A 26101-nucleotide genomic window follows, 5' to 3' on the forward strand; every position below is an offset into this window, starting at 1 on the left:
CCCCCTTTGTCTTTTTGTCTATGATATCTTTGTCGATCTCTTCTTAGCCTCCAGCTATCGCTGACCTTCTATCCGGCTTCACCTGCCCCACCCCCTCCTTAAACAGTATAAATTTAATCACATTTCTACTTCTCTTTAGCTCTGAAGAGTCACACAGACTCGAAACATTAACTCTATTTCTCTCTCCACAGATGCTGTTAGACCTGCTGAGCATTTTGTTTTTATTTTAGGACAACAGACCAGTCAGCTCAGGTAACCTTGGCAAGTCCTCCAAATTGGCAAAACTGCCTCAGACTCATCAAGAAATAGCCTAACAGTCATACTCTCAGAATCATACCCACCAACCAACATGACAAATTTGTCCTATCCTATCACACCAGCCCATAAGAGGTGAGGGTATGGCAGTGTACAGTTGGGTGGGAGTTGCCCTCAAATTTCTAAACATTGACTCTGAACCCCTTATTTAGGTCAAACCCAAAACACCACATCAAAATGCTTCATAATTTTGAATGCCTTTATAAGCTCTCTACTTAACCTGGTTTAATAACTTCATAACTAAAGCCTCCCAGGGCTTTTAGCATCTTAGTAAATCTCTTCACTTATAATTTGACCAATATGTATATCTGTCCAATCTAACACCACACCCTCCTGAAATTGCTCACAACCTCAAAATAATCATACTCCTAACTGTTGTGCTATCTGCAGATATTAATAATTTCCTCATAACCATGCCTAAAGCAACACATACATAAGGCCAAAAGACTTAGGAGCAGAAGCAGCTCATTTGTCCCATCGTGTCTGCTCCACCATTCAATGAGATCATAGTTGATCTGATAATCCTCAGCTCCACTTTCCTGCCTTTTCCCCATAACCCTCGATTCCGTTACTGATTAAAAATCTGTCTATCTCAGCCTTGAATATACTTAACGACCCAGCCTTTACAAACCTCTGCGGTAAAGAATTCCACAGATTCACTACACTCAGAGAAGAAATTCCTCCTCATCTCTGCCTTAAACGGGCGACACCTTTCTCAGATTATACCCGCTGGTCCTAAACTCTCCCACAAGGGGAAACAACCTCTCGGTATCTACCCTGTCAAGCCTCCTAAGTATCTTATAAGTTTTAATAAGGTTGTCTCATTCTTCTAAACTCCAATGAATGCAGGCCCAGCCTACTCAACCTCTCCTCAAGAAAATCCTTCCAAACCTAGGATCAACCTAGTGAACGTTCTCTGGGCTCCCTTCGATGCCAGTATATCTTTCCTTAGATAAGGGGAACAAAACTGTTCACAGTATTCCTGTGTGGTCTAACTGGTGCCTTGTATAGTTTTAGCAAGACTTCCCTATTTTTATACTCCGTTCCCTTTGAAATAAAGGCCAACATTCCATTTGCCTTCCCTATTACCTGCTGAACTTGTATGTTAGTTTTTTTGGGATTCATGTATGAGGACCCCGAAATCCATCTGTGCTGCAGCTTTCCCCATTAAATTAATATTCAGCTCCTCTATTCTTCTTGCCAAAGTGCATAAACTCACGTTTTCCCACATTATATTACATCTGCCAAGTTTTTGCTCACTCACTTAACCTGTCTACATCCTTCTGTAGACTGTCATCCTCACCGCTTGCCTCCCTACCTATTTTTGCATCATCAGCAAACTTGGCGAAAGTACATTCACTTCCCTCATCCAAGTCATTGATATATATTGTAAATAATTGTGGCATGAGCACTGATCCCTGTGGCACTCCACTAGTTACAGGCTGCCATCCCAACTCGGTCTTCTATTAGTTAGCCAATTCTCTATCCTTGCTAATATACTATCACCAACACTATGGGCTCTTATCTTATTAAGTAGCCTTATGCCCGGTACCTTATGAACGTCTTTTGAAAATCCAAATATATTACATCTACTGGTTCCCCATTATCCATCCTGCTTGTTAACCTCAAAGAGTTTTAATAAATTTGTCAGACATGATTGCCCCTTCATGAAACCATGCTGACTCTGTTTGATTATATTATATATTTCTAAATGCTCTGCTACTACATCCTTTATAATTTTCCCAATGACAGACGTTAAGCTAACTGGCTATGGTTACCTTCTTTTTGACTCCCTTTTTGGATAAGGGTGTTACATTGGCAGTTTTCCAATCCTCTTGGACTTCTCCAGAATCTAAGGATTCCTGAAAGATTACTACCAGTGCATCCACTATCTCTGTAGCTACTTCCTTTAATGTCCTAGGATGTAACACATCAGGTCCAGGGAACTTGACAGCCTTTAGCCCCATTAGTTTCCCTAGTACATTTTCTCTCGTGATCATTATTGTATTTATTACCTCCTACTATCTGTTTTATATTACTTTCTAGTTTACCCTCAAAGTTTATTTTCTCCCTCTTTATTTTTCTTTGGTCATCTTTTGTTGGTTTTTAAAACTTTCCCAATCCTCTGGCTGACCACTAATCTTTGTCACATTGTATGTTTTTTCTTTCAATTTGACGCTATTCTTAACTGCCTTGGTTAGTTTATCCCTTTCCTAGAATCTTTCTTCCTCACTGGGATATATTTTTGTTGTGAGTCATGGGCTATTTTCTTAGATGTCTGCCATTGGTCATCAACTGTCTTTTCTGCTCAACTCCTTTCCCAGTACACTCCAGCCAACTCTGCCCTCATTCTTGTGTAATTCCTTTATTTAAGTTTGGCACAGTTATTTCTGACCCAAGTTTCTCACTCTCAGACTGAATACTAAATTCTACCATATTATGGTCACTGTTCCCTAGGGGATCTTTTACTCAGATCATTTATTAAACCTACCTCATTACACATTGCCAGCTCCAAAATAGCCTGATCCATGGTTGCATCCACAACATACTGTCCTAGGAAACTGTCCCAAATATATTTTATGAATTCTTGCTCATGGCTACCTCTGCCACTTTGATTTTCCAAAACTACATGAAGATTAAAGTCACCCATGATTAATGTACTGCCTTTTTTACATGCCCTCATTATCTCCTGATTTCTCTGTCCTACTCCCACCAATGTCTTCTTCCCCTTGTTATTTCTTACCTCCACCCATATGGTTTTGACATCTTCCGATCCAAGGTCTTCTCTTGCTATCGTACTAACCCCATCTCGTACTAACAAGGCTGCCCCACCACTCTTTCCTTCCTGCCTGCCTGTCCTTTTGAAAAGTCACATACCCCTGAAGATTTATTTCCCAGCTTTGACCTCCTTGTAACCATGTCTCCAGAATGGTCATAAGATCATACCCATTAACCTCTATTTGCAGCATTAATTCATTTATTTTATACCGAATACTACATGCATTTAAGAGCCAATAATTCTGCCTTTTTTTTAAAAACCATTTTTCCCCCCTTTGATCCTACTTTCTGCTTTCTACACACTGTCCCTTCCTGTCACACTCTGGGTATCATTACCTAAATAGCTGCCCTGCAATGCTGCCATATCCTTTTGCTTTGTATGCCTATGTACCACCTCTCCAGAACCCTTTCCTCCGCCCCGCCAAAAATTTAGTTTAAATCCCTCTCTACAGCCCTCGTTATTCGATTCGCCAGGACACTGGTCTCAGCATGGTTCAAGTGAAGCCTGTCCCACCGGAACAGCTCCCTTCTACCACAGTACTGGTGCCAGTGCCTCATGAACTGAAACTCATTCCTCCCACAATCTTTCAGCCACGCATTTTACTCCTTGAATTTATTTACCCTATGCAGTTTTCCCATGGTTCAGGTAATAATCCAGAGATTATTACCTTGGAGGTTCTGCTTTTTAATTTAGCTCATAACTGTTCAAATTCTTTCAGCAGAACCTCTTCTCTAGTCCTATCAATGTCGTTTGTACCAACGTGGATGACGACAACTGGATCCCTCCCCTCACACTCCAAGTTCCTCTCCAGCCCCGAGGAGATGTCCTTAGGCCTGGAATTGGGCAGACAACACAACCTTTGGGGCTCACGCTCAAGGCTGCAGAGAACAGTATTTATTGCCCTAATTATACTGTTCGCTACCACTACTAGGTTTCTATTCCCTCCCTGCACTTGAATGGCTCCCTGTACCACGGTGCAGTCAGTTCGCTCACCCTCCCTGGAGTCCTTGCTCTCGTCCACACAGCTTGCAAGAACCTCGTAACTGTTGACAATTGCAGGGGCCGAGGCTCCTTGAACGCTACCCCATGGGTCCCAATACCTGCCTCACCTGTAGTCACACCCTCCTGTCCCTGATCACAGACTAAATAAGAGCATAAAAGCAAAATACTGCAGATACTGGAAATCTGAAACAAATACAGAAAATGCTGGAAAAACTCAGCAGGTCTAACAGTATCTGTGGAGAAAAAGGCAAGGTTCACATTTCAAATCCATATGACTCTTCTTCAGAGCTAAAGCTCTGATGCACAGACGCTGTTAGACCTGCTGAGTTTTTCCAGCATTTTCTGTTTTTGTTCCAAATACAAGCATGTCTGATCCCTGGAAGGGACACACCATTACAGTAAAATCCCGGAGAGTCAAATCCCAGGCAATCTGCCCACAAATCTGTGTTAAACAAAACTGTGTGATAGCCAAGGAGGCCCCATTTCCACATGAATGCTTCTCAATGGAACCTGATATGCCTACAAATGTGTTCAATGTCAAAAGCAGCAAATCCGTAGGCCAAATGAAAACACACTAAAGCAAAAAATGTGTGAAAGTCATCATTCAATTTGTTGACATCTTACAATGACCTGACTTTGTAAAAGGCTGGAGCTTAGCATTGAAAAATGTCAGGAGTAGCACCAGAAAAACACTAATCTTTTTCTGCTTAGCCTTCAGATGTGCACGATACAGTCCACCATGTCATCAATGCAGTCAAACATGTTTCAGTGTTTTCATGCTGCAGTGCAAAATCCTGGAACATCTCTAAAGCCTTTGCAGCATTGGCTTGGGAAATAGGCAAGCGAGCGGGTGGACATACATCAGACTCTTCAGGGTTATTGGCCTCCTCAGTTGAAGAACATATTGCATCTACGATTGCATCTATCAATTCCATTTTGCAGCAGACAGCATTGTCCATGTCTGCACAAGTTTCCTTGATTGACTCTGCTGGAATTTCCATGCCATCCTCCCACAGGTGAGCAAAAAGTGCCTCATCGGGTTGGTTGACCTCACCCTGCTCCTTCTCAATGTCTTGTGCAGTCATAACCTGTTCAAACCCAGCGTGGTAGCAGTTGGCAACTGTGGACTCTGTCACCATGTCTTCCATGCCTTTTTCATCATGAACATGGCCTCCATCATAGTTTGTTTTTACTTCTCCTTATCGATGGCCTTGATAACCTGTGAGAATCCCTGCTTGGCGGCCTGTTCCAAGATGTTCACCTTGTGTTTCATAATGGTGGACAAACTCGATGAAACAATCAACCAATCCTACGCAATCTCTGCTTTCCATTTCACATCATGGTTTTCCATTTGCTGTATCAACTTTGTCTTCTCTCTGATCAACAACACTTTTAACTTTCTCACAGGTTTAGCCAAACTCGAAGACTTTGCACGACCCCTTTAACAGGGAGATCTTTGTCAAATAATGGCTTGCTCCATGATTTCACTCGTGTAGTCTAACTCTGCTCTGATTGGTCAGCACAATCATATGACAAGCTTAGGCAAGTTTGGCTAATATGGACTTACCCATGCAGAATTTCAGCCTATCATGGGCATTGTTCTATGGGATTTGCTATTCTGCCAGCAGGAATGGTTGATTACTTCGATATAACTGGAATTTTGTGTCATTCAAGTTTGACTCATCACAATTTCATGTACTTAGATCCCTTCAGTCTGAAAAGCTTCCACTCAATCTTTTGTCCATTAGAAAGCTTCCCATCCAGGTTACCACCTTTCCTCAAAAACCTTAATATCAGTAGAAAACCTTCCAAGTAACTAACGCAAATCCAAATACACAACATCCACTGAATTTCCTTTATCAATTCACTGTTATTTCCTCAAATACTACAATTAAACTTACCAGACATTTCTTACATGTTACAAGTCATGTTTCTAAAACAAATATTAAATTTTATCCCGTAATATGGACTCCACAAATTACTCATTACCATTTGTGTGCCAAAGTGCTATGGAAGGGTAAACTTATCCTATAGCAGTGTGATTATCTAATTTGAGTTAGACTGCATTACTGCTTAATAATTTCTGCAGCAATCTAATAGGTTACAATTTTTGTTTCACATCTGCCAGAATACTCCCAAAGACAAGTGTATGAGTATTCTAATTTAATATATCCTTCTAGTCTTGAGTGCATCCATCCATCCGTGTTGAGTTGTCACAATTTTGCGTACTGGGCTTGCAAATATCAGAGGCAAGAATGAGCCTGTCATTATTTTAAAATGTTTGAGGGGAGGGAAGAGAGTAGGGAGGAAGTGCAGAAAATAGAATATGAATCAAAACACTTACTGCTAGCAAATTCATGATGGTATGACCCGTTTCTCCAAAGAGTGCTTTACGAAATCGAACACTCATTAAAGGACAAGGATAAACTGCAAATGAAAGTATGTACCAATTAACAACAATTTTGATGGCTAGAACATGGGAATAATATTGAAAATAATTATAGATAGGTCCATTATTTGTGCCATTGCTTACAGATATCTTAATTTTGGAGTATAGTTTGGGATGCTTCTCACAATCCGGCTGGCATCCTAAATAACAGTAATAAAAACAGAAAATGCTGGAAAAACTCAGCAGGTCTGGCAGTATCTATGAAGAGAGAAACAGAGTTAACGTTTCGAGTCCATATGACTCTTCAGAGCTCTTCTTCAAACAACAGTAGCTAAGCAACTAGCTTAAAGTGGAAGAAATTTTGTTCCCTCCTCAGAATTTGCCTAATCTATTAGGATGAATACATGGTGCACACATTAGATTGTAAAATGTTCCAGAAACATACCCATGAATGTTAAAATATCCACCTTTACATTTTGAGTGTGTGGAACACTCTTCCCCAGAGCATGGTAAAGGCAGGCTCATTGGATATTTTTAAGGCAGGGGTAGATAGATTCTTGACTAACAAAGGAGCCAAAGGATGTCAGGGGTAGGTGGGAAAGTGGTGTTGAGCCACAAGGAAATCGGTGATGATCTTATTGCATAGAGGAGCAGGCTCGAGGGGCCCAATGGCCTACTCCTAATTCATAAGTTCATATTCATAGTGATACGTTAGAATGTCAGTTACTGGCATCACGTATGATTGCCAATGTTAATCTTATTACCAACCTGTTAACAGTTCCTTGTAACAGCACAAATGAGTCATTTTGCTTTTCCCATGTTAACTGAAATTCATGTCCAAAAGGAAGTGTTAAACAAAATTAAATAATTTATTGTGCAATAATTAAAATAAAATAATTCATTTTTTGAATTAGCTGCTGCAATTTTTAGTTCCTCTTTGAAGATTTAGCTTGAAGGTCTCAGCCTCACCCAAAAGCCTGGGCTTGAATCCAATACTTTATCCCAGGATTGGGTGTAGGAATATGGATTGTACAGTTTCTGCATTGTCCAGGATGAGAGTACTAATAGTCAGCTACTCAGAGGCCAAATTTCAAAATCAATAGCAGATGAGGAAAAAAAAACATTTTTTGTGTTCTGTAAAAGAGACGGGGTGATAGAAAGAGAGAAGGCAGAGTCACAGTAGAGTCTTTCCTCCTCTAAGTTTGAATTTACTTTAATGAAGGCTCTGAAGAAAATGGATGGGGGATAGGAATCAATAAGTTGAGGATGAGGGGTATTGCCTTCTAATGTTGCAATTCTAAAGATGCATCTTCTCTTGCAGACACAATTTGGCAATGGCAGTTATAAATCACTAAGCAGTGGCTGGATCCTTTCCTACCCATCAATCATGGTGGGGTTACAAATGATATACTGTGGATGTTATTTAATAGAATCAGATTGAAAATTACAACTCCTACAATATATCTGGCTCACTCATGCACCATACATAAAAAATCATCCAATATAGCTAGAAATTTTCAGCACTCAAGATTCAGTGATATTCCCTACCCATACTGAAGCAGAGTTGAGCATTAGCTCTCAAATGATCACTTTTATGGGTAAACAATTATTTTAGCGCAATTTAATATCTGCATGTGTTTTATGCAGATACACATTCAGCTGAAATCAGAAATACAGGATAGCACATGAAAGCACTGAAAAAATAAAAATTAAGTGATATGAAACATTTTAATTGATTGTTTTGCTGTGGAATCTGTCAAAACTGATACACCAAATTAGATAGTTAAGCTCTTTAACCGACCAATTAAAGCATCACACAAAGAACGTAGCATTTCACAGGATTTATGTCACAGAGGAGGTTAAACTTTACTCATGCGGTGAGAAAAATGGGAAAGTACAGGTCTGAAAAAGATTGCAATAATTCTGGCTCATCTGAAAATCTCATGCCCCCAAACACTCATACCTATCTATACACCTCCTGGGGCAGCCCATTCCACACAATGACCACCTTCTTCATATAATTAAATCCAAGAAACTGTACAATTCAGAGTTTGTGGCCATTACAAACATAAAAATGGGGTTCAATTTATTCATTCCCTTCTGAGTCTTCTCTTCTCCAGCTCTTCAACCTCTCGAGGCTGAATGGCTTCAACAGATTTTTTTGCACTACTTCCGAGGTCAAACTATATTTAGCAATCCAAAATGTATAGAAAAATCCTGGATTGTGGTTATTTGCCTTGCACATTCCATTACCTAAGATTTGTACTGTATTCCTTCAGCTATATAGCTCAACATTTGGATAGCATGCACTGCTGACTTCATATCACAGATATCAGCGAGCTATTCACCAATAGCTCCAAGTTCAGTCTTTTTTCTGCATTCTTTATTCTTCTGCAGCCTAGAGCCACTTTAGTTATATTTGCATAAATTCCCCTTCCCAAGTCTTATGATGCTTTATTTTCAACCCATCTAGATCCTTTTGTCTTTGGTTTGCCTATTCCCTCAGTGCTTTTTGTAAAACACACCATATTAGATGCAAGTTCTTGCTTTTTGAATCACTGCCCCAAATTTGGCAGAATCTACAAATTTGGTCAACTTTGTTTCTGTCCCCTGTTCCCAATCATATCTACACAATCCATAGCACACTGGCACAGAGTTCTGGTGGCACAGAAGAGAACACTTGCCATGTCAATGTAGTTAGATTCATAATCATGCTTTGTTTTCTCTAATTTAGCCAATATCAATCTACCACAGAAGATTTCATCCTATTTAAGTGCCTTCCCATCTTGTTGACTAATTTCTTATTATCAAAAGCCTTGCTGAAATCTCAATACATTACAGGCATGGAGTCCGTTTCCCAAAGGCCCATCATTTTCTCCAGTAAACTTGTTAGGAAAGACTTCATTCCCAGAAGTCCATAATGACCCCCTCTTACTACAACATATGCAGATACTTAACTAGCCCCTTTCCAGGATGCATCCGATACTTCACCCACAACTGATCTCAGTGGACTGTAATTTCCTGGGCCCCTTCTAAAAGACTAATGTTCTGTTATCTACTTACTAATCTTTGGGCACTATTGCTATTTTTTTTTAATGATTTCTAAATGTTAAAGGAAAACCTGTGTCTGATTTTGCTAGCCATTTCTTTAAGTCACCTTATGTGAAGTCCATCCACAACTACAATTTAATTTCCTTCATTACATCAATTGTGTCTCTTTGCTATTTTCTCATTCCAATAAACTAAAATTCAATACCAGATCTGTTTCTCCTGAGTTATAAATAAGCATAAGCAGAAATGGATACATACTTGAATATGTAGTCAATCTATAGAAACAATCAAAAGGACAACACACTGCGGTCATTAACCATTGCATCGAATTCCAGGCATGTACATACATGTAAGTTATTTGCAAACGGGTAAAACTCACCATTATATTCTGCGCCCAATCTTAACATGAGTCGAATAGGAAACACCTTTGCCCAAGGTACTTCTAGTTTCTGAATGAGGACTCCAAACAAAAATGGGCTATTTGGAAGTAGTATATCCGCCAGTGCCTGGAAAGTGGGTGTGACAAATAGGAATCCACCATGATCTTTACTGCCTAGAAAATTTTCAGTGAAGGAAAAATTTCCTAAATTTCCAATGGTTTTTCCTGTTTGGCCAAAAAAGGAATAATTAGCAAGATTTGGTTTTAAGGGCTCAAAGTAAGCAATATTTACAACTTATACTTCTACAGCATCTTGAATGCAATAAAACATCCCAAGGTGCTTCACAGGAGCATTATTAAACAAAATATCATACTAAGTCACGAGATATTAGGTCAGATAACCAAAAGCTTGGTCAAGGAGGTAGGTTTTATAGACTGTCTTAAAGGAGGAAAGTGAGGTAGAGAGGCTGGCAAGTGTAGATTGGAATTCCAAGAGCTTGGGGCTAGGTAACTGAAGGCCCGGCCACCAATGGTGAAGCAAGTAAAATTCAGGATGCTCAAGAAACCAGAATTAGATAAGCACAGATATGGGTTTGTGGGACTGGAGGAGATTACAAGATGACAGACGGGGGAGGCCATGGAGGGATTTGAAACAAGGATGAGAATTTTAAAATCAAGTCATTGCTTGACCAGGAGCCAAAGTAGGTCACCCAACACAGGGGTGATGATTGATGTGATGGCTGAATGGGACTTGGTGCGAGTTAAGTCTTAGGAAGCCAAGTTTTGGATGGTCTCATGTTTGCAGATGGTAGAATGTAGGAGGCCAACCAGATCTGCATTGGCATAGTCAAGTCCAAAGGTAACAAAGGTATGAATGAGGTTTTCAGCAGTAGATGAGGTGAAACTGGAGTGAAGTTGGGCAATATCACTAAAGTGGAAATAGACTGCCTTAGTGATGACGCGAATGTATGGTCAGAAGCTCATCTTAGGGTCAAATATGGCATCAAAAGTTACAAACATGTTTAATCTCAGAATGCTTCAGGGAGAAGGATGGAGTTAACAGCCAGGAAACATGGTTTGGAGTGGCGACTAAAAACAATAGCTTCAGTCTTGCCAATATTTAATTACAGCTTATTTCTGCTCACCCAGTATTGGGTGTTAAATAAGCTGTCTGATAATTTAGCAACAGTGATGGCAAGGTTGAGCCAGGTGTTGGATGATTTCATTAAAGGGCAGCATGCAGATGAGAAATAAGAAGGAGCCAAGGATAGACCTTCAGGATCACCAGAGATAACAGAGCAGAGGCAGGAAGAGAAGCCATTCCAAATGATAGTCTGACTACAATTAGGTAATAATGGAGCAAGAGCAGTCCCAATCAGCTGGAGAAGTGTTGGAGGAGTTTGGTCAACTGTGTCAAAGGCTGTAGACAGGACAAGCAGGTTGAGGAGGGATAATTACCTTTGTCACAATCACATAGGATGTTATTTGTGACTTAGATAAGAGCTGTTTCAGAGCTGTGGCAGGGATAGAAATCTGATTGGTGGGAAAAGACTGAAGTCCCTCCCACCCTCTGGGTGAAAAAATGTTTCCTCATATTCCTTCTAATCCTTCTACTGATTACTTTAAGCCTATGCCCCTTGGTTTTTCTCCACCCTACTAAGTTAAATGGCCCACCCTATTTACTTTATCTAAGTCCCTCAATTAAGTAATCAATTAAGTGTACCTTTCTGGCAAAGGTCATCACACACATCTTGCTGACATTCGATTGAATACAACATAACTGCAACTCTCTGCTCAAACCCCTCCCCTGGCTTCCTGTGCTTCCAAACATCACTCCGCCACACATCTGCCGACTGACAAAAACCCACAAGCAGGTTAATACCATCCATGCTGCACTTCATTTACCACTCCATGATGACTTGGTCACCCCATCTATTGTCTGCCTTCCATCTCAGCACCCCATATGGAGCACCTTTCTTGAGCAAGATCTACCAGCATACATCCTTTGGGCCAATGAATGGGAAGCATGGGAAGTCAGTAACAAAATCCTTGCATCAAACCCCATCTGTTGAATGGCAGGCTTTGAACTGCAAAGGCACTTGCTAGATAGATTCAGGATAAGCCAAGGACAGGCCAAAGCCCCTCTGCAGCCAACCTCCATCACTGGGGCTTCTATACAAACCCCTTATGCACTTGTGGAAATACACAAACAATGCTGCACATGACTGAGGAGCGTCCCCTCTACAGACTAAGTGGCAGGCTAATCATCTTAAACTCACTAAACGAGGTAGCTATCACTTGGCTTCAGGGATTTGCATTTGCTAAATAAATAAAATGTAATAATTAATTCATCCCTCAGCCTTCTCTGTGCTGAGGAAAACAGCCCTACCCAATCTTTCCTCAGAGCTAAATTTTCCAGTTCTGGTAACATCCACATAAGTTTCCTCTGCATCCTCTCCAGTGCAATCATGTCTTTCCTGTAATGTGGTGATCAAAACTGTGTGCAGTACTCAAGCTGTGGTCTGATTAGTGTTGCATACAGTTCTAGCATAAACTGCCTGCTTTTATAATCTATGCATTGATTGAAGGAAACCATGCCGTATACCTGCTTAACCACCTTATCCACCTATCCTGCTACTTTTAAGGATAGACGACATTCACTCCCAGCTCCTCTCAGTTTCTCCACACAACTCAGTGTCCTCCCATTTACTCTCAGAATTCTAACACAGAAGAAGGCCATTCAGCCCATCATGTTTACACTGGCTCTCCAAATGAGCATTATGACCTAGTGTCATTGCCCTGCCTTTTCCCCGTACCCTCGCACATTGTTTGAATAGAAACAATCATCTAATGCCCTCTTGAATACCTCATTTGAACCTGCCTCCACCACACTTCCTCTTGGTGCATTCCATTTGTCTTGTTACAACTCCCAAAATGCATTACCTCATTTCTCTGGGTTGAATTTCATTTTCCACCCAACTGACCAGATCATCTACATCTTTGTGCAGTCTGAAACATTCCCCCTCACTGTCAACCACAGAACCAATTTTTGTATCATCTGCATACTATTTTATCATTCCCCCAACATTTGAGTCTAAATCATTAAGATAAACTATTTATTGTTGGAGGCGAGAGTGGAGGAAACACAGTTCAGTGTAGAGAAACAGCTGGGGAGTATCATTGCATTCCCGGGTTATCCTGGAAGCAGTTTTAGCATGGATAGCCAAGCAAATTGTCTGCCATATCCTTTCAACTCTGCGTCCCTTGGACTTAAAGCAGAGATGAGAGCTAAATCAAGAACACAAACAGGCTGAGGGAGAGGACAAAATATGCTAAAATACATTTATTCAACTTTGTAGCTGGGATTACAGCAATTCATTTACTTAAAATCCAACATTTGTATTCCATCAACTAATTTCTTTTCACATTAATTTCTCCACGCTTTCCTGTTTGTAACAGAAGCTCCATAATAATTTCAGTTTTCAAATTAAGTTAGCTATAAACGTCACTTGCAAAATCCAACAACCAAGTAAATAAAGGCAACAGTTACTTCACAATTAATCCAGATCCTGTAAATGAATAAAAAAAATTATGGTTTGATGCAGCAATTTGTGCATTGATTAGTGGTTCAAGGCGGCAGCTCACTACCACCTTTTCATGGGCAATTAGGGATGGGCAATAAATGCTGGCCTAGCCGGCGACATCCACATCCCGTAAATGAAAAAAACGTATCATGGTTTGGTGCAGGAATTTGTGCATTGATTATTTATATAATGGGACACTGTAGTCATACCTTTAGTTGCATCCTGATAAAGTGTAATAAAAAAGTTAAAGATGTCTTTGGGAATTGCATTTTCATCAGGCAAGCACAACAAGAGAATGACAACTTCTGCCTGGCCCACACCATGTAATCCATTGGATACAAAACACCAGCATTTATTTGTAGCATCTAAGAATCAGAGATAAGAAAGAAAAATGCAAATGTGTGTGAAAACAGAGTCCATGAATCAAACTGGAGTACCATTTCTAACAAACCAATATAAATATGTTGCAAATTTAGAGACATTGTTAGGCCTTAGAAAAAATCATTTACATTGAAATACTGCCAGCTAAAGAGAGATGTCAGAAAGAAGCACTGGGAGAAACTGAGGCAAGGCAAGCTATGTCAGAGTAGAAGTAACTAGCATTCACTCCTAGTATTGCTGCTAGTCACATTGTGAATCAATGATCTAAAGTAAGATAGTTATAAAATTGTTAAAAGGTTTGTTGATGACAGCAAGGTGGGAGGAGCTGCAAAGAATCTAGAACGAGATTAGCTTCTCTCTCAAAATTCTTGGGTGCAGGTGATGCTGGGCATTATGGTATTTTTCTCTGTGACCCAAGGGGCTAAATTTAATTGCTTTCGTCCTTCCAATGTTTAATTGGACGAACTTACAGCATGTCAGATTTGATCCTTGAGGGACCCTGAAAGGAAGTGGTACTGCTGCAAATACTCCAGTTATAATCGATCAAATCGGGTAGGAAAATGTGGAGTTAAGCAAGGGTAATCCCACTGAGCTGGACAGCGAAGGATGTTAGTATGGTCGATCATGTCAAACACAGAAGACTGAAGTGAGATAACGCATCATGGTGACAATGGAATTCATGTCTGATCTTGGTTAGGACCCATTCATTTAGAAAGCGTGGAAACCTCATTGGGGAGTCCAGAGTTTTAGACAAGGGCATAGATTTGAGTGGTCAAACATTCAGAGAAGTGAGATGGTTGGAGATGCAGCGATAGTTTGAACAGAACAGAAAAAGTCAAGGGCCAATTTTCTGAGGAGTGGGCAATAACTGTGGTCTTGGAAGTACTGGACAATATTAGAGGGGGATTGCACATAACCACACATTTGTGCCCTTGGACCCGATGGCAAACAAGGGATGGGAGCCAGCAAACAATCTGTAGGGCCAAGAGCATCACAGATGGATGCGAGTGTGTGAATGAGCAAATTGATGGCCACAGATTTATTGTGGCAAATGGAGAGACAAAGGTTAGATAGTTGGGAATTTGGCTGTGCAGTTATAAATGATTAGGCAGGCGCGAAGGAAATGGGACTGGAAGGTGTAAGGGATTTGGTCAGATATACAGGAAGTGGTCAGATATGATCTTGTCTAGATTGAGGGTGGCCATGACTATGAATAAAGATAGATTATATAGAGGGGAAAATTTAGAAAGTACAGACGGATAGTCAATTTAGAGGAGAGATTTGCTTGACTGAAGGATTACACCAACCCATACTGATTAGGTCAAATGCCCCATTACCTTTTTGGAAGTGCTACATATTTCTATAGGAACTGAGAATGAAGTCAATAGATGAGGAATTGTTCCCTGTAGAGCCGAGGAAAGAGAGGTGGGAGGATATCTTGGGAGAAAGTTGAAGTGGAGCTTGGCAGGGCCATTGAAAATTTGAAAGAATCAGAGAAAGGGCTGGAACAATGTGATACAATACTCCAAGGAGAAGGTCAAAGGAGGGGGATGGTCCAAGGTGTGACTTGGTGATATTGGCTACACCACAACCACAGCAGTTGGTCAGGGCAGATAGTTTTGCCTAGATTGTATAGTAGTAAGTGTCTGGGTTCTGCTACCATCGAGCAAAGTTTCAGTCAAAACTTTGGTTGTCAATACAATCACCCAAACAAAGTCATGGATGACCTGCCCATGTGTAAATAGACATTCTGCGGGGAAATGTAGAAAATGGTGAGGATTATTGAATCAATGTCAAAGCTCAGGATGATAGTGGCGGACAAGGTGGGCATAACATGAAAGGGATTGACAAGTATAACACCAGCTGGCACAATGGGCAACAAAAGGAGGGGCATTTGGGGTTGCTGCTTATAAGAAGGCAGCTGCAGGTGCCTTGATGGACCCTTCAGAGAAGGCCAAGGGAAGCACAGAGGGTAGATTCAGACTTTTTCAAAAGGAACTCCTGTCTGAGCTTGTAGCCAGGGAGTAGGAATGCCAGTGATGTAAACAGATGTGAGTTGACTATTTGGACAAGTGTAATATTGTGCTATTATACACAATTGAGTTTACCAAGATTTTGTACTTAAACAGATTCCTAGAGCACTGGCCATATTATTTGGACCCCCTGAACGAGCTAATCACCTAATGAAGGATGTGGTTTAATGGTGTAGGTACAAAATTCCTTATTGATGTCTGTGTAAACTAATAAACAAGATCAGGTGCGAACAAATGTATGAAAATACAGAATCAAATAAAGGATTCTGGTCAGCAGATTCACACTGTGGAACAATTAACTGCAAGAGGAAAAGTTCTGAGAGATACTATCAGTAATGAGGAAGTAAGCTAATCTCATTAGCTCAACTGCACTACCATGTGTTTGCAAGTTATAATTCATTAAATGAGATGAATTCCTAAACAAAAATATTTGCATGTTAGCTTGAAATTTAATTTACGATACTGATAAGGTATAGCTTTGCTTAATATATTCTACCTGTTTGGAAGTACCTTAACTCAATCATATCATGGCAGATGTGCCAGTGGTCTGGGACTGTGGGATTTAAAAAAAATGAACTTTTGAGAACTCCGAGTACATCTGCCAAGGAGCATGCAAGATAGATTTGGTCCAGCCTTGCTGAACTACTGGTGTTTCCCAGATAGATATAAACAGATCATACACTACCTATCAAAAATGTTTGAGTGTGTCTTTTGGTGATAAGTAATATCAAGCCTAAGTTTTAAAAAGGGTTATAACACTCAAATTCAAATAGTCTAACATGGAGTTGTCATGAACTGAGGTAACCAATAAGGGCAACAAGGCACATGGGAATAGAGAAATGAAAAATCGCATGACCTGGAGAAGACCTGAGAACAAGAGATGAGAGAGCAAGAGAGCAAGAGAGAAATGAAGTAATAGCCTTGCATCCAGATGACACTACTTAGCATACAACTTTATGAAATGGAGAGTGTACTTACAGTTCACAAGTTTCACATTTACTAGAAGATTGGCATTTAACACAAAGGTCAAAGGATTAGGCCCTCCATCCTCCAGCAGCAACATGGCTTGGTCCTGAGATGGATGTTCCTCCACCACTACTGGGTCTCCACATTAAAGAAAAAGTTAATTAAACAAGATAAAAAGTGAATGAAGATGGCCATTTGATAACATCCTTCTAGAATACTAACCGTAATGTTTTCCCCACTTACAGCTTTAACAGCCACAATCAAAAAAGAACTTTCCTTTCACATCTCAATCAAAGAATAAAACTACCATTGAAGTAATAGTCAATAATAGAAGTATTTCAGTCTAGATTGTACTCCAAGTTCCAGATGTGGGGATTGACCTCACAACTTTCTGACCCAGAGACAAGAGTTCTATCAATTGAGCCAAGCTGAAATAAGTGATAGCTTTACCACATACAAACAGAATCCATCAGGTTATCTCAACATCTACAATGTTGTTTTATTAACAAGTCAAATGAATCAGTCACGTGAACCTTCTGAACTGCTTTGAATGCAACTGTGCCCTCTATTAAATGAGGAGACCAAAACTGTATACAGCGCTTCAGATGTGGTCTCACCAATGCTCTGTACAATTGTAGCAAAAACATAGCTACTTTTATTTTCCATTCCCCTTGCAATAAATGACTGGTGGTGCATCCTTCTCCTAGAGTCTTTCTTTCTCACTGGATACTGCCTGATTATTCTGGAAATATCAAAAGTTGAAGCCCAGGTCACATCCAAATTGGCTGTTATTCATTGCTTTATTTAGATAATTCCTCAAATCAGGTAGAATCATTTAAAGTTGAAATTTGCAACAAATCTAATGAGGGCTTGATCAAAGGCCAAATAATACATTAAGTGCCCAATTATTTCTTTAGTTTGTCTGACCTTGCTGCACTAATAGCTACAACAATCACTTACATATCAACGATTGATCCTTCAAAGCAATTCATTATTGTTAAAGCACATTTGGACCTTTGAGAGCCATGGTAAGGCAAGTTTTTTTTTTAAATTATACTTATTTTACAGAAGTAATAGCATTTCTTTCTGCCTTTACATTTTAAATATGTACAAAAAAATTAAAATCTTTGACACATCAATATCAAATACCTTCTTGTTCTCCTATTGCTACAATAATGGGAGGTAGACCATGCTCATCATCTGGAATGAGGCTGATGACTTTTGTGACAGACTTGCCAACATTAGCCAGTGCTCTATAGTCTGCTCGACAAGTAATGTCAGACTTGACATCTTGAAGACTTGTCAAAACCATCTTTGTCATAGCTGAATCAGTCCTCAAAGCATCAACTTGACTTGTAACATCAGAATGGGTTTGATCCCCTGTGCTACTAGACGAAAGCTGCAAATTGGAGAAAAAGGACATCTAAAGCTTAAAGTAATTGAAGATTTTTAGAAGATTTTAAAATGTTTACAAGTGTTATATAAATGCTTGCTTATCTGAACAAAGGATACAAAAGGTATACAATAAGCCCCATTTTAGGTTAAGAAGTTTCTACCACTAACTGGGTTTGCTGTTTTAAAAGGAGTTAATTTGGCATTTACTAATACCATTTTTGGTTCTTGCGTGATGGGACTCATTCGGCACACGTCATCTGGTGCTCCCTTGTCTACTCCAACTGTTGAACTTCCTGTCATTGTTGTTGTGTCTGCCACTTCTCCATTTGGCAGGATACCATCTGCAAACCAGACCCTTCTGTTTTCTCTGGAACAGATGCCTGTGGAGGAATAAAATGTATACATACATATTATCACTGAAAGCCACAAACATATCAGGACTATTCCATCAATTCTATTTTCTCTAGATCACAACTTAAGCAGACGCAAATTTTCATACAGGAAATGTGCTGATATCTTAGCATTAAAGAATATAGATTTCAAATATAGCAAAGATTCATAAAAAAGTTCCATCCCCAACTCTAAACTCAGGAAAGATGCTCATAGACATGCTGATACAAATTAGTCCAATGGCAGTCAATAGATAAAATACAAATATGTATAAACAATTTATGTACATACAGATATTTCACTAGCATAATTTTTTGTCTGCTGCCAATTAAGTTATTGCAGTTTGTGTCTGAACACTGGTTAGACTCACGAAATAGTGCAGAATTCTGGTCACCATTTTATAAAAAAGGACACTGAAAGAGACAAATTAAAGTTTCATGTGCAGGATAATTTAAAGATTTCCTAAGTGGCCTTTTGAGAGAAAGCTAATGTAGCATATGTAGTAATATAGCCAATACGTAGCACTAAGCACAGAACATATGATTTGATTCCCAATCTGTTCTGTGTTAGCTGATCTCAGCTAGGACAGCAGTTGGGATCCTATGATTGATTTCAGTGCCTTTGGGTAAGAAGAGGGTTTCTTCTCCTGATCTATATTCAGTGGCCAAAATGCACATACAGATATCACAGGAAGACACCAGGAGACTTAACTATGATGCTATAGATCATAGGCCTTCATTTCACAGGTGTTGAAATACATGTGCGCAAGTGATGCTTCAGTTATATAAATCCTTAGTAAGACCCCATCTGGAGTACAGCATTCAGTTAAGCATACTGAAGCTCAGAGAAGTTACATTGGGCTTGGAAGAGGAACACAGATTCACCAGAATGATACTATGGCCTAATGAGTTATAAGCTGGTGGCATAAAAATGATCTGCATTCCCTAAAGTTTATTAGTTATGGGGTGTACTAATCAAATAAAGGGACGGATAGTGACGACACTTTGCTTTTACTTTGCTTTATCTATTTTAAGCTACTAATTTAGTAAAGATAACTAAAATAAATGAAACAATTAAAAATAACTAACTGATCAGATATATAAGGTTAGATACATATCGTAGGGCAGGTTCTATGCTATAACCATGTGGGAGTTTGTGGAGAGCAGTGTCTTCCCGGACAGCCATCCGTGTTAATTGGCTGCATTTCAAAGAACTTCTGCTCTAAGTTGTTGAGCTGAAGTCTGAGCTGTAGACATAACAGGGCATTAGGGAGGGGAAAGAGTTACCTGGACACTGTTCCAGGAGGTGGTCACACCCCTTAGGTTAAGCAGAGTTGGTCAATAGTCAGGGACAGGACAGTGTGACGGCAAGGCATGGGGTTCCAGGATGGAGAAAAGGAGTAGCCTCAACCCTTGACTTACCCCAGTGCAGGAGGCCATTCAAGCGGGGGGGGGATTGAAAATGAATGTGGTAGTAATAGAAGATAGCAGAGACGGGAACAGAAATTGTTCACTATTCCCAAAGGTTGTGTTGCTTGTCCAGTACCAAAGTTAAAGCCATATCATTCAGCTGGAGAAGACACAGGAGCAGAAATTAGGCCATTCGGCCTATCGAGTCTGCTCTGCCATTCAATCATGGCTGATAAGTTTCTCAAACCCATTCTCCCGCCTTCTCCCCGTAACCTTTGATGCCCTTACCAATCAAGAACCTATCTACCTCGGTCTTAAATACACTCAATGACCTGGCCTCCGCAGCCTTCTATGGCAATGAATTCCATAGATTCACCACTCTCTGGCTAAAGAAGTTTCTCCTCATCTCTGTTTTAAAAGGTCTTCCCTTTTTCTGAGGCTGTGCCCTCAGTCCTAGTCTCTCCTACTAATGGAAACATCTTGCCCACGTCCACTCTATCCAGGCCGTTCAGTATTCTGTAAGTTTCAATCAGATCCCCCCCTCATCCTTCTAAACTCCATCGAGTATAGACCCAGAGTCCTCAAACATTCCTCATATGTTAAGCCTTTCATTCCTAGGATCGTTCTCATGAACTTCCTCTGGACTCTCTCCAGGGCCAGAACATCCTTCCTGGGATACAGGGCCCAAAACTGCTCACAATATTCTAAATGTGGTCTGACCAAAGCCTCAGCAGCACATCCCTGCTTTTATATTCTAGTCCTCTCGGAATAAATGCCAACATTGCATTTGCCTACTGACTCAACCTGCAAGTTAACCTTAAGAGAATCCTGGATTAGGACTCCCAAGTCCCTTTGCATTCCAGACTTCTGAATTCTCTCCCCATTTAGAAAATAGTCTATGCCTCTATTCTTCCTACCAAAGTGCATGACATCACACTTCCCCACGTTGTATTCCATCTGCCACTTCTTTGCCCATTCTCCTAACCTGTCCAAATCCTTCTGCAGCCTCCCCTCCTCTTCAATACTACCTGTTCCTCCACCTATCTTTGTATCATCTGCAAACTTAGCCAGGATGCCCTCAGTTCCTTCATCTAGATCGTTAATATATAAAGTGAAAAGTTGTGGTCCCAACACTGACCCCTGCATAACTCCAGTAGTCACTGGCCACCATCCCGAGAAGAACCCCCCATCCCCACTCTCTGCCTCTTGCCAGACAGCCAGTCTTCTATTCCATGCTAATACCTTGCCTCTAACACCATGGGCTCTTATCTTACTGAGCAGCCTCCTGTGTGGCACCTTGTCAAAGGCCTTCTGGAAGTCCAAGTAGATAACATCCATTGACTTTGCCTGATTTTACCATGCACTTCCAAGTATTCTGAAATCTCATCCTTAATAATGGACTCTAAAATCTTACCAACGGCCAAGGTCAGGCTAATCGGCCTGTAATTTCCCGTCCTTTGCCTCACTCCCTTCTTAAACAATTAAACATTTGTGATTTTCCAGTCCTCTGGGACCTTTCCCGACTCCAGTGATTCCTGAAAGATCACCACTAGCGCCTCCACTATCTCTTCAGCTATCTCCTTCAGAACTCTGGGGTGTAATCCATTTGGTCCAGGTGATTTATCCACCTTCAGACCTTGCAGTTTTCCTAGCACCTTCTCCTTAGTAATGGCCTCTGCCCCCCAACTCTCTTGAACTTTGGGGATGTTACTCATGTCTTCCATCATGAAGACTAACACAAAGTACCTATTATGTTCCTCCGCCATTTCTTTGTTCCCCACTACTACTTCTCCAGCATCACTTTCCAGCGGCCCAATGTCCACTTTTGCCTCTCTCTTACCCTTTATATATCTAAAAAATCTCTTGCAATCTTCTTTTATATTACTGGCTAGTTTACCCTCATATTTAATCTTCTCCCTCCTTATTTCTTTTTTAGTTGTCCTCTGTTGGTCTTTGTAGGCTTCCCAATCCCCTGGTTTGCCACTGCTCTTCGCCGCATTGTATGCTTTCTCTTTAGCTTTTATGCTGTCCCTGACTTCCCTTGTCAGCCATGGTTGCCTCACCCTCCCTTTAGTACGCTTCTTCTCCCTTGGGATGAATTTTTGCTGTGTCTCCCAAATTACTCCCAGAAACTCCTGCCATTGCTGTTCCACTGTCTTACCTGCCAGGCTCATCTCCCAATCAATTCTGGCCAGCTCCTCCCTTATGCCTCTGTAGTTGCCTTTATTCAACTGTAATACCGTTACATCTGATTCCGGCTTTTTCCTCTCAAATTGCAGGGTAAATTATATCATATTATGGTCACTTCCTCCTAAGGGTTCCTTCACCTTAAGTTCTCTTATCAAATCTGCCTCATTACACATCACTAAATCTAGAAATGCCTGTTCCCTAGTGGGCTCCACCACAAGCTGCTCCTAAAAGCCATCTTGTAGACATTCCACAAATTCCTTTTCTTGTGATCTACTACCAACCTGATTTTCCCAGTCTACATGCATATTGAAATCTCCCACGATCACTGTAACCTTGCCTTTCTCATGCCTTTTCTATCTCCTGAGAAGAAATGGAATGAAATGATCCCGTTGTCCTGGTCCGCATAGGAACCAAAGACATAGGTAGAACCAGGAATGATGCGCTGCTGAGTGTGTTTGAGGAATTAGGGTCCAAAATTAAAAAGCAGAACCTATTGCCTGAGCCACACATCAATTCGCATAGGGATAAACAGATTAGAAAGTTAAATGTGTAACTGAAAAAAATGGCATGGGAGGGAGGGATTTCATTTCATGGGCCAGTAGGAGAGCTGTTCCATTGGGATAGGCTTCACTTAAACTGGGCTGGGGCTAATGTCCTGGCAAATTGACTTAGGAGGTGAGTAAACAGGGCTTTAAACCATTGAAGGTGGGCTGGGAGGATTCAGGGAATGGGCAAATTCAAAAGCAGCTAGGGAAATGTCATGGCTAAAGCAGCACAGCATTTTGGGATAATAATAAGCAAGAAGGGTCAGAGAGGGGAGAGAGGGAGTAACAAATATAATAGGACATGAATGACTAAGATGGCATCAGGCAAAATTAGATAAAAGCGAAAACTAAAGGCACTATATCTTAGAGAGAGAATAATTCACATGAAATTTGATGAATCAATAGGACAGACAGAAATTAATAGGTTTAATCTAAAAGCAACCATCTCTCCATAATAGCTAAGTAACCAAGGTTGAGGACAAAATATTCCAGGATACTTGACTTTTAGAAGAGTGTGGCAAAATGGAAAAGGAGTCAGGCAGCCCTGATAATAAAGAATGGGATAGAGAGAGAAAGATCTTAGCTCAGAAAATCAAGTAGAATCAGTTTGGGTGAAGCTAAGAAATAGCAAGGGGCAGAAACTATGTGGGTGGGAGTTTGTTTAGAGGCCCCAGGTGGTTGCAATGTAGGGTAGAGTATAAGTCAGTAGAGATGCTTGTGACAAGGATAATACAGTAATCATGGGGGTCCTTAATCTTCAAAAGGATTGGGCAAACCAAATTTGCACTAACAGCATGGAGGACAAGTTCACTGAATGTATAAAGATAGTTTTCTAGATCAGTATGTTGAGGAACCAACTAGGAAACAGGGTACTTTCGATCCAGTATTATGCAATGAGAAAGGGTTAATTATTAACCTTGTAGTACAGGAGCAAAGATTTGGAAAGTAGCAAATAAAATTATACAAGTGCAGAAGTGATGCTTCAGTTGTATAATCCTTAGTAAGACCTGCTATTTAAGAAAGCATTATAAAAGTGTCACAAAAAAGTATTTATTACACAAAATTAGAAGTCATGGAATTGGGGTAATATTAGCATGAATTGAGGATTAGTTAATGGATAGAAAACAGTAGGAATAAACAGTACATTTTGGTTATCAGGCTGTGTAACGTAAGCATTAATACTTGGGCCTCATCTATTTACAATCTATATTAATGACCAAGATAAGTGTACTAAATTTAACATATCCAAGTATACTGATAATACCAAGTCAGGTGGCAAAGTAAAGCAATTAGGAATACACAAGAGGCTGCTAAGGGACATGGACAGTTTGAGCGATTGGGCAAGAACATGGCAGATGGAATACCTTATCCATTTTGGTTGGAAAAATAAAAGCAGAATATTTTGAATAGCAAGATACTAGGAAATAGCTACATTCAGAGCAACCTGGGTGTCCTTGTACATAAATCACAAAGTCAATATGCAGGTGAGGGAAGCAATTTGGAAGGCAAATGTTATGTTAGCTTTTGGCACCTAGGAATTGGATTACAACAGTAAAGTCTCACTGCAATTACCCAAGGCATTGGTGAGACACCTCCAGTACCTGTGTGCAGTTTTGATCCCCTTACCTAAAGAAGGGCATATTTGTGCTAGAGAGAATACAACAAAGGTTCCCAGGATAAGAGGGTTGACTTATGGAGAGAGATTGAGTAGGCTAGGTCTCCTGGTGTTTAAAATGAAAAGTGATCTAGCTGTAACACAAAATTCTTAAAGAGGCTTGACAAGGTAGACACCAAGATAATGCCTATCCTGGCTGGGGAATCTAGAACATGGTGTCACGGTCTCAGAATAAGGGGTTGGCCATTTTGGATTGAGAGGAGGGGAAATTTCTTTAGCCAGAAGATTCTGAATCTGTGGATTTCTTTTTACCCCAGAGGGCTAAGGATGCTCAGTCAATGAGTACATTCAACACAGAAGTCAACAGATTTTTGGGTACTTAGGGAATCAAGGAATAGGGGATAGTGCAGGAAGGTGGAGTGAGGTAGATCTGCCATGATTCTGCTGAATGGTGGATCTGGCTTGAAGGGCCAACTGGCCTGCTCCAGTTCCTGTTCTTTGTGTTCTTATAAAGAGAAACTATTTGCTTTGGTGAGGGAAATCCAGAATAAGAGGACATAATAAAATTCGAACTAGGCTACCTAGGAGTGAATCCTGGAAGCACTTATTCATGCGAAGAATAGTGGAAACCTGGTGGATCAATGGAAATTTAAGACTGAGATGAACAGACTTTTGTTGGGTACAGGTAAACAGTTGAGGTGCAGCTCAGCTAAGAATTAACTGAATGGTGGAATATGCTCAAAAAGTTGAATGATTTACACAGGTTCCTATGTCTGACATTCATTGTCTAACATACATCGAAAGCTTATCTCAGAAGGTACTAAAGGATATTCATGCAGCTATCTTGCAGTAGAGTTTGGCAAAAATCAGCAAGTAAGTAAAAGTTGAAATTTTTTTTTGGAAACAAAAGCCCACATATCTCCTAACATTTCACATGCAATTACTTTCAAGTATAGTGATTGCTGATGAGCAGAAAAATCAATGCTAATACTTTGGTCCAGATGTTCAGCCCTTTCAGGTGAACATAAAAGATTTCATGGCAATATTTTGAAAAGGAGCAGTGGAGTTATTGCTGGTTACCTGGCCAACATTTATCCTCCAATCAACAGCAAAAAACAGTATATATTTGTTATCACATTGTTGTTTGTCGGGCTCTGCTGGGCTCAAATTGGCTGCTGCATTTCCTACATTAAAACAGCAGCTACATTTGAAAAATTGTTCATTGACTGTAGGTGCTTTGAGAGATCCTGAAGTTATTAAAGGCTTCCTCTATCGGGCACCGATCACTGGTGCTATGTAGACAAGTGTAGCACCCAATTTGGATATAACAAGATTCTGCAGCTAGTCATAATTTTTTTGTGGTGGTGGTAGAGGAAAGCACACTGCTCAGAATATCAGGTGAACTGTCTGCTCCAGGAATTTGGAAGTCCACTTCAGCAGGTAGTTGGGAATATGGTTTGTTTCATCCAGGTGATGGCGCCTGAGAATGCAGTGGTTCCTCAACAATTCTTTGTTGACACAGATTTTGCGCTCAAGGAGAGTGTTTATTTCAATTCAAGCTTCATTTATTGTTGAAAATTCATTTAACAAAAGCATCAACAGTGTCAAGTGGGAACAATGTTAGTAGATGAAGTGCCAAAAGCAACAACAGAACTTCACTTTTCAGAGCTGCATTTAA

At 40.3% G+C, this 26101-nt stretch overlaps 1 protein-coding gene across 1 annotated transcript in view; it reads right to left on the reverse strand.

The window, feature by feature from the left end:
* zfyve16 (zinc finger, FYVE domain containing 16) overlaps positions 1-26101 on the reverse strand; it is a 72875-nt gene that overhangs the window by 23638 nt on the left and 23136 nt on the right. Inside the window, exons 3-8 of the mRNA XM_041186257.1 lie at positions 18488-18654; positions 18029-18278; positions 16892-17017; positions 13709-13864; positions 9916-10140; positions 6441-6523 (exon numbers count right to left, since the gene is read on the reverse strand). Of these exons, the coding sequence (XP_041042191.1) occupies positions 6441-6523; positions 9916-10140; positions 13709-13864; positions 16892-17017; positions 18029-18278; positions 18488-18654 (1007 nt within the window). The remainder of the gene's footprint in view (positions 1-6440; positions 6524-9915; positions 10141-13708; positions 13865-16891; positions 17018-18028; positions 18279-18487; positions 18655-26101) is intronic.

This window comes from Carcharodon carcharias, chromosome 4 (assembly GCF_017639515.1).
Source record: "Carcharodon carcharias isolate sCarCar2 chromosome 4, sCarCar2.pri, whole genome shotgun sequence".
Taxonomy (NCBI): Eukaryota; Metazoa; Chordata; class Chondrichthyes; order Lamniformes; family Lamnidae; genus Carcharodon; species Carcharodon carcharias.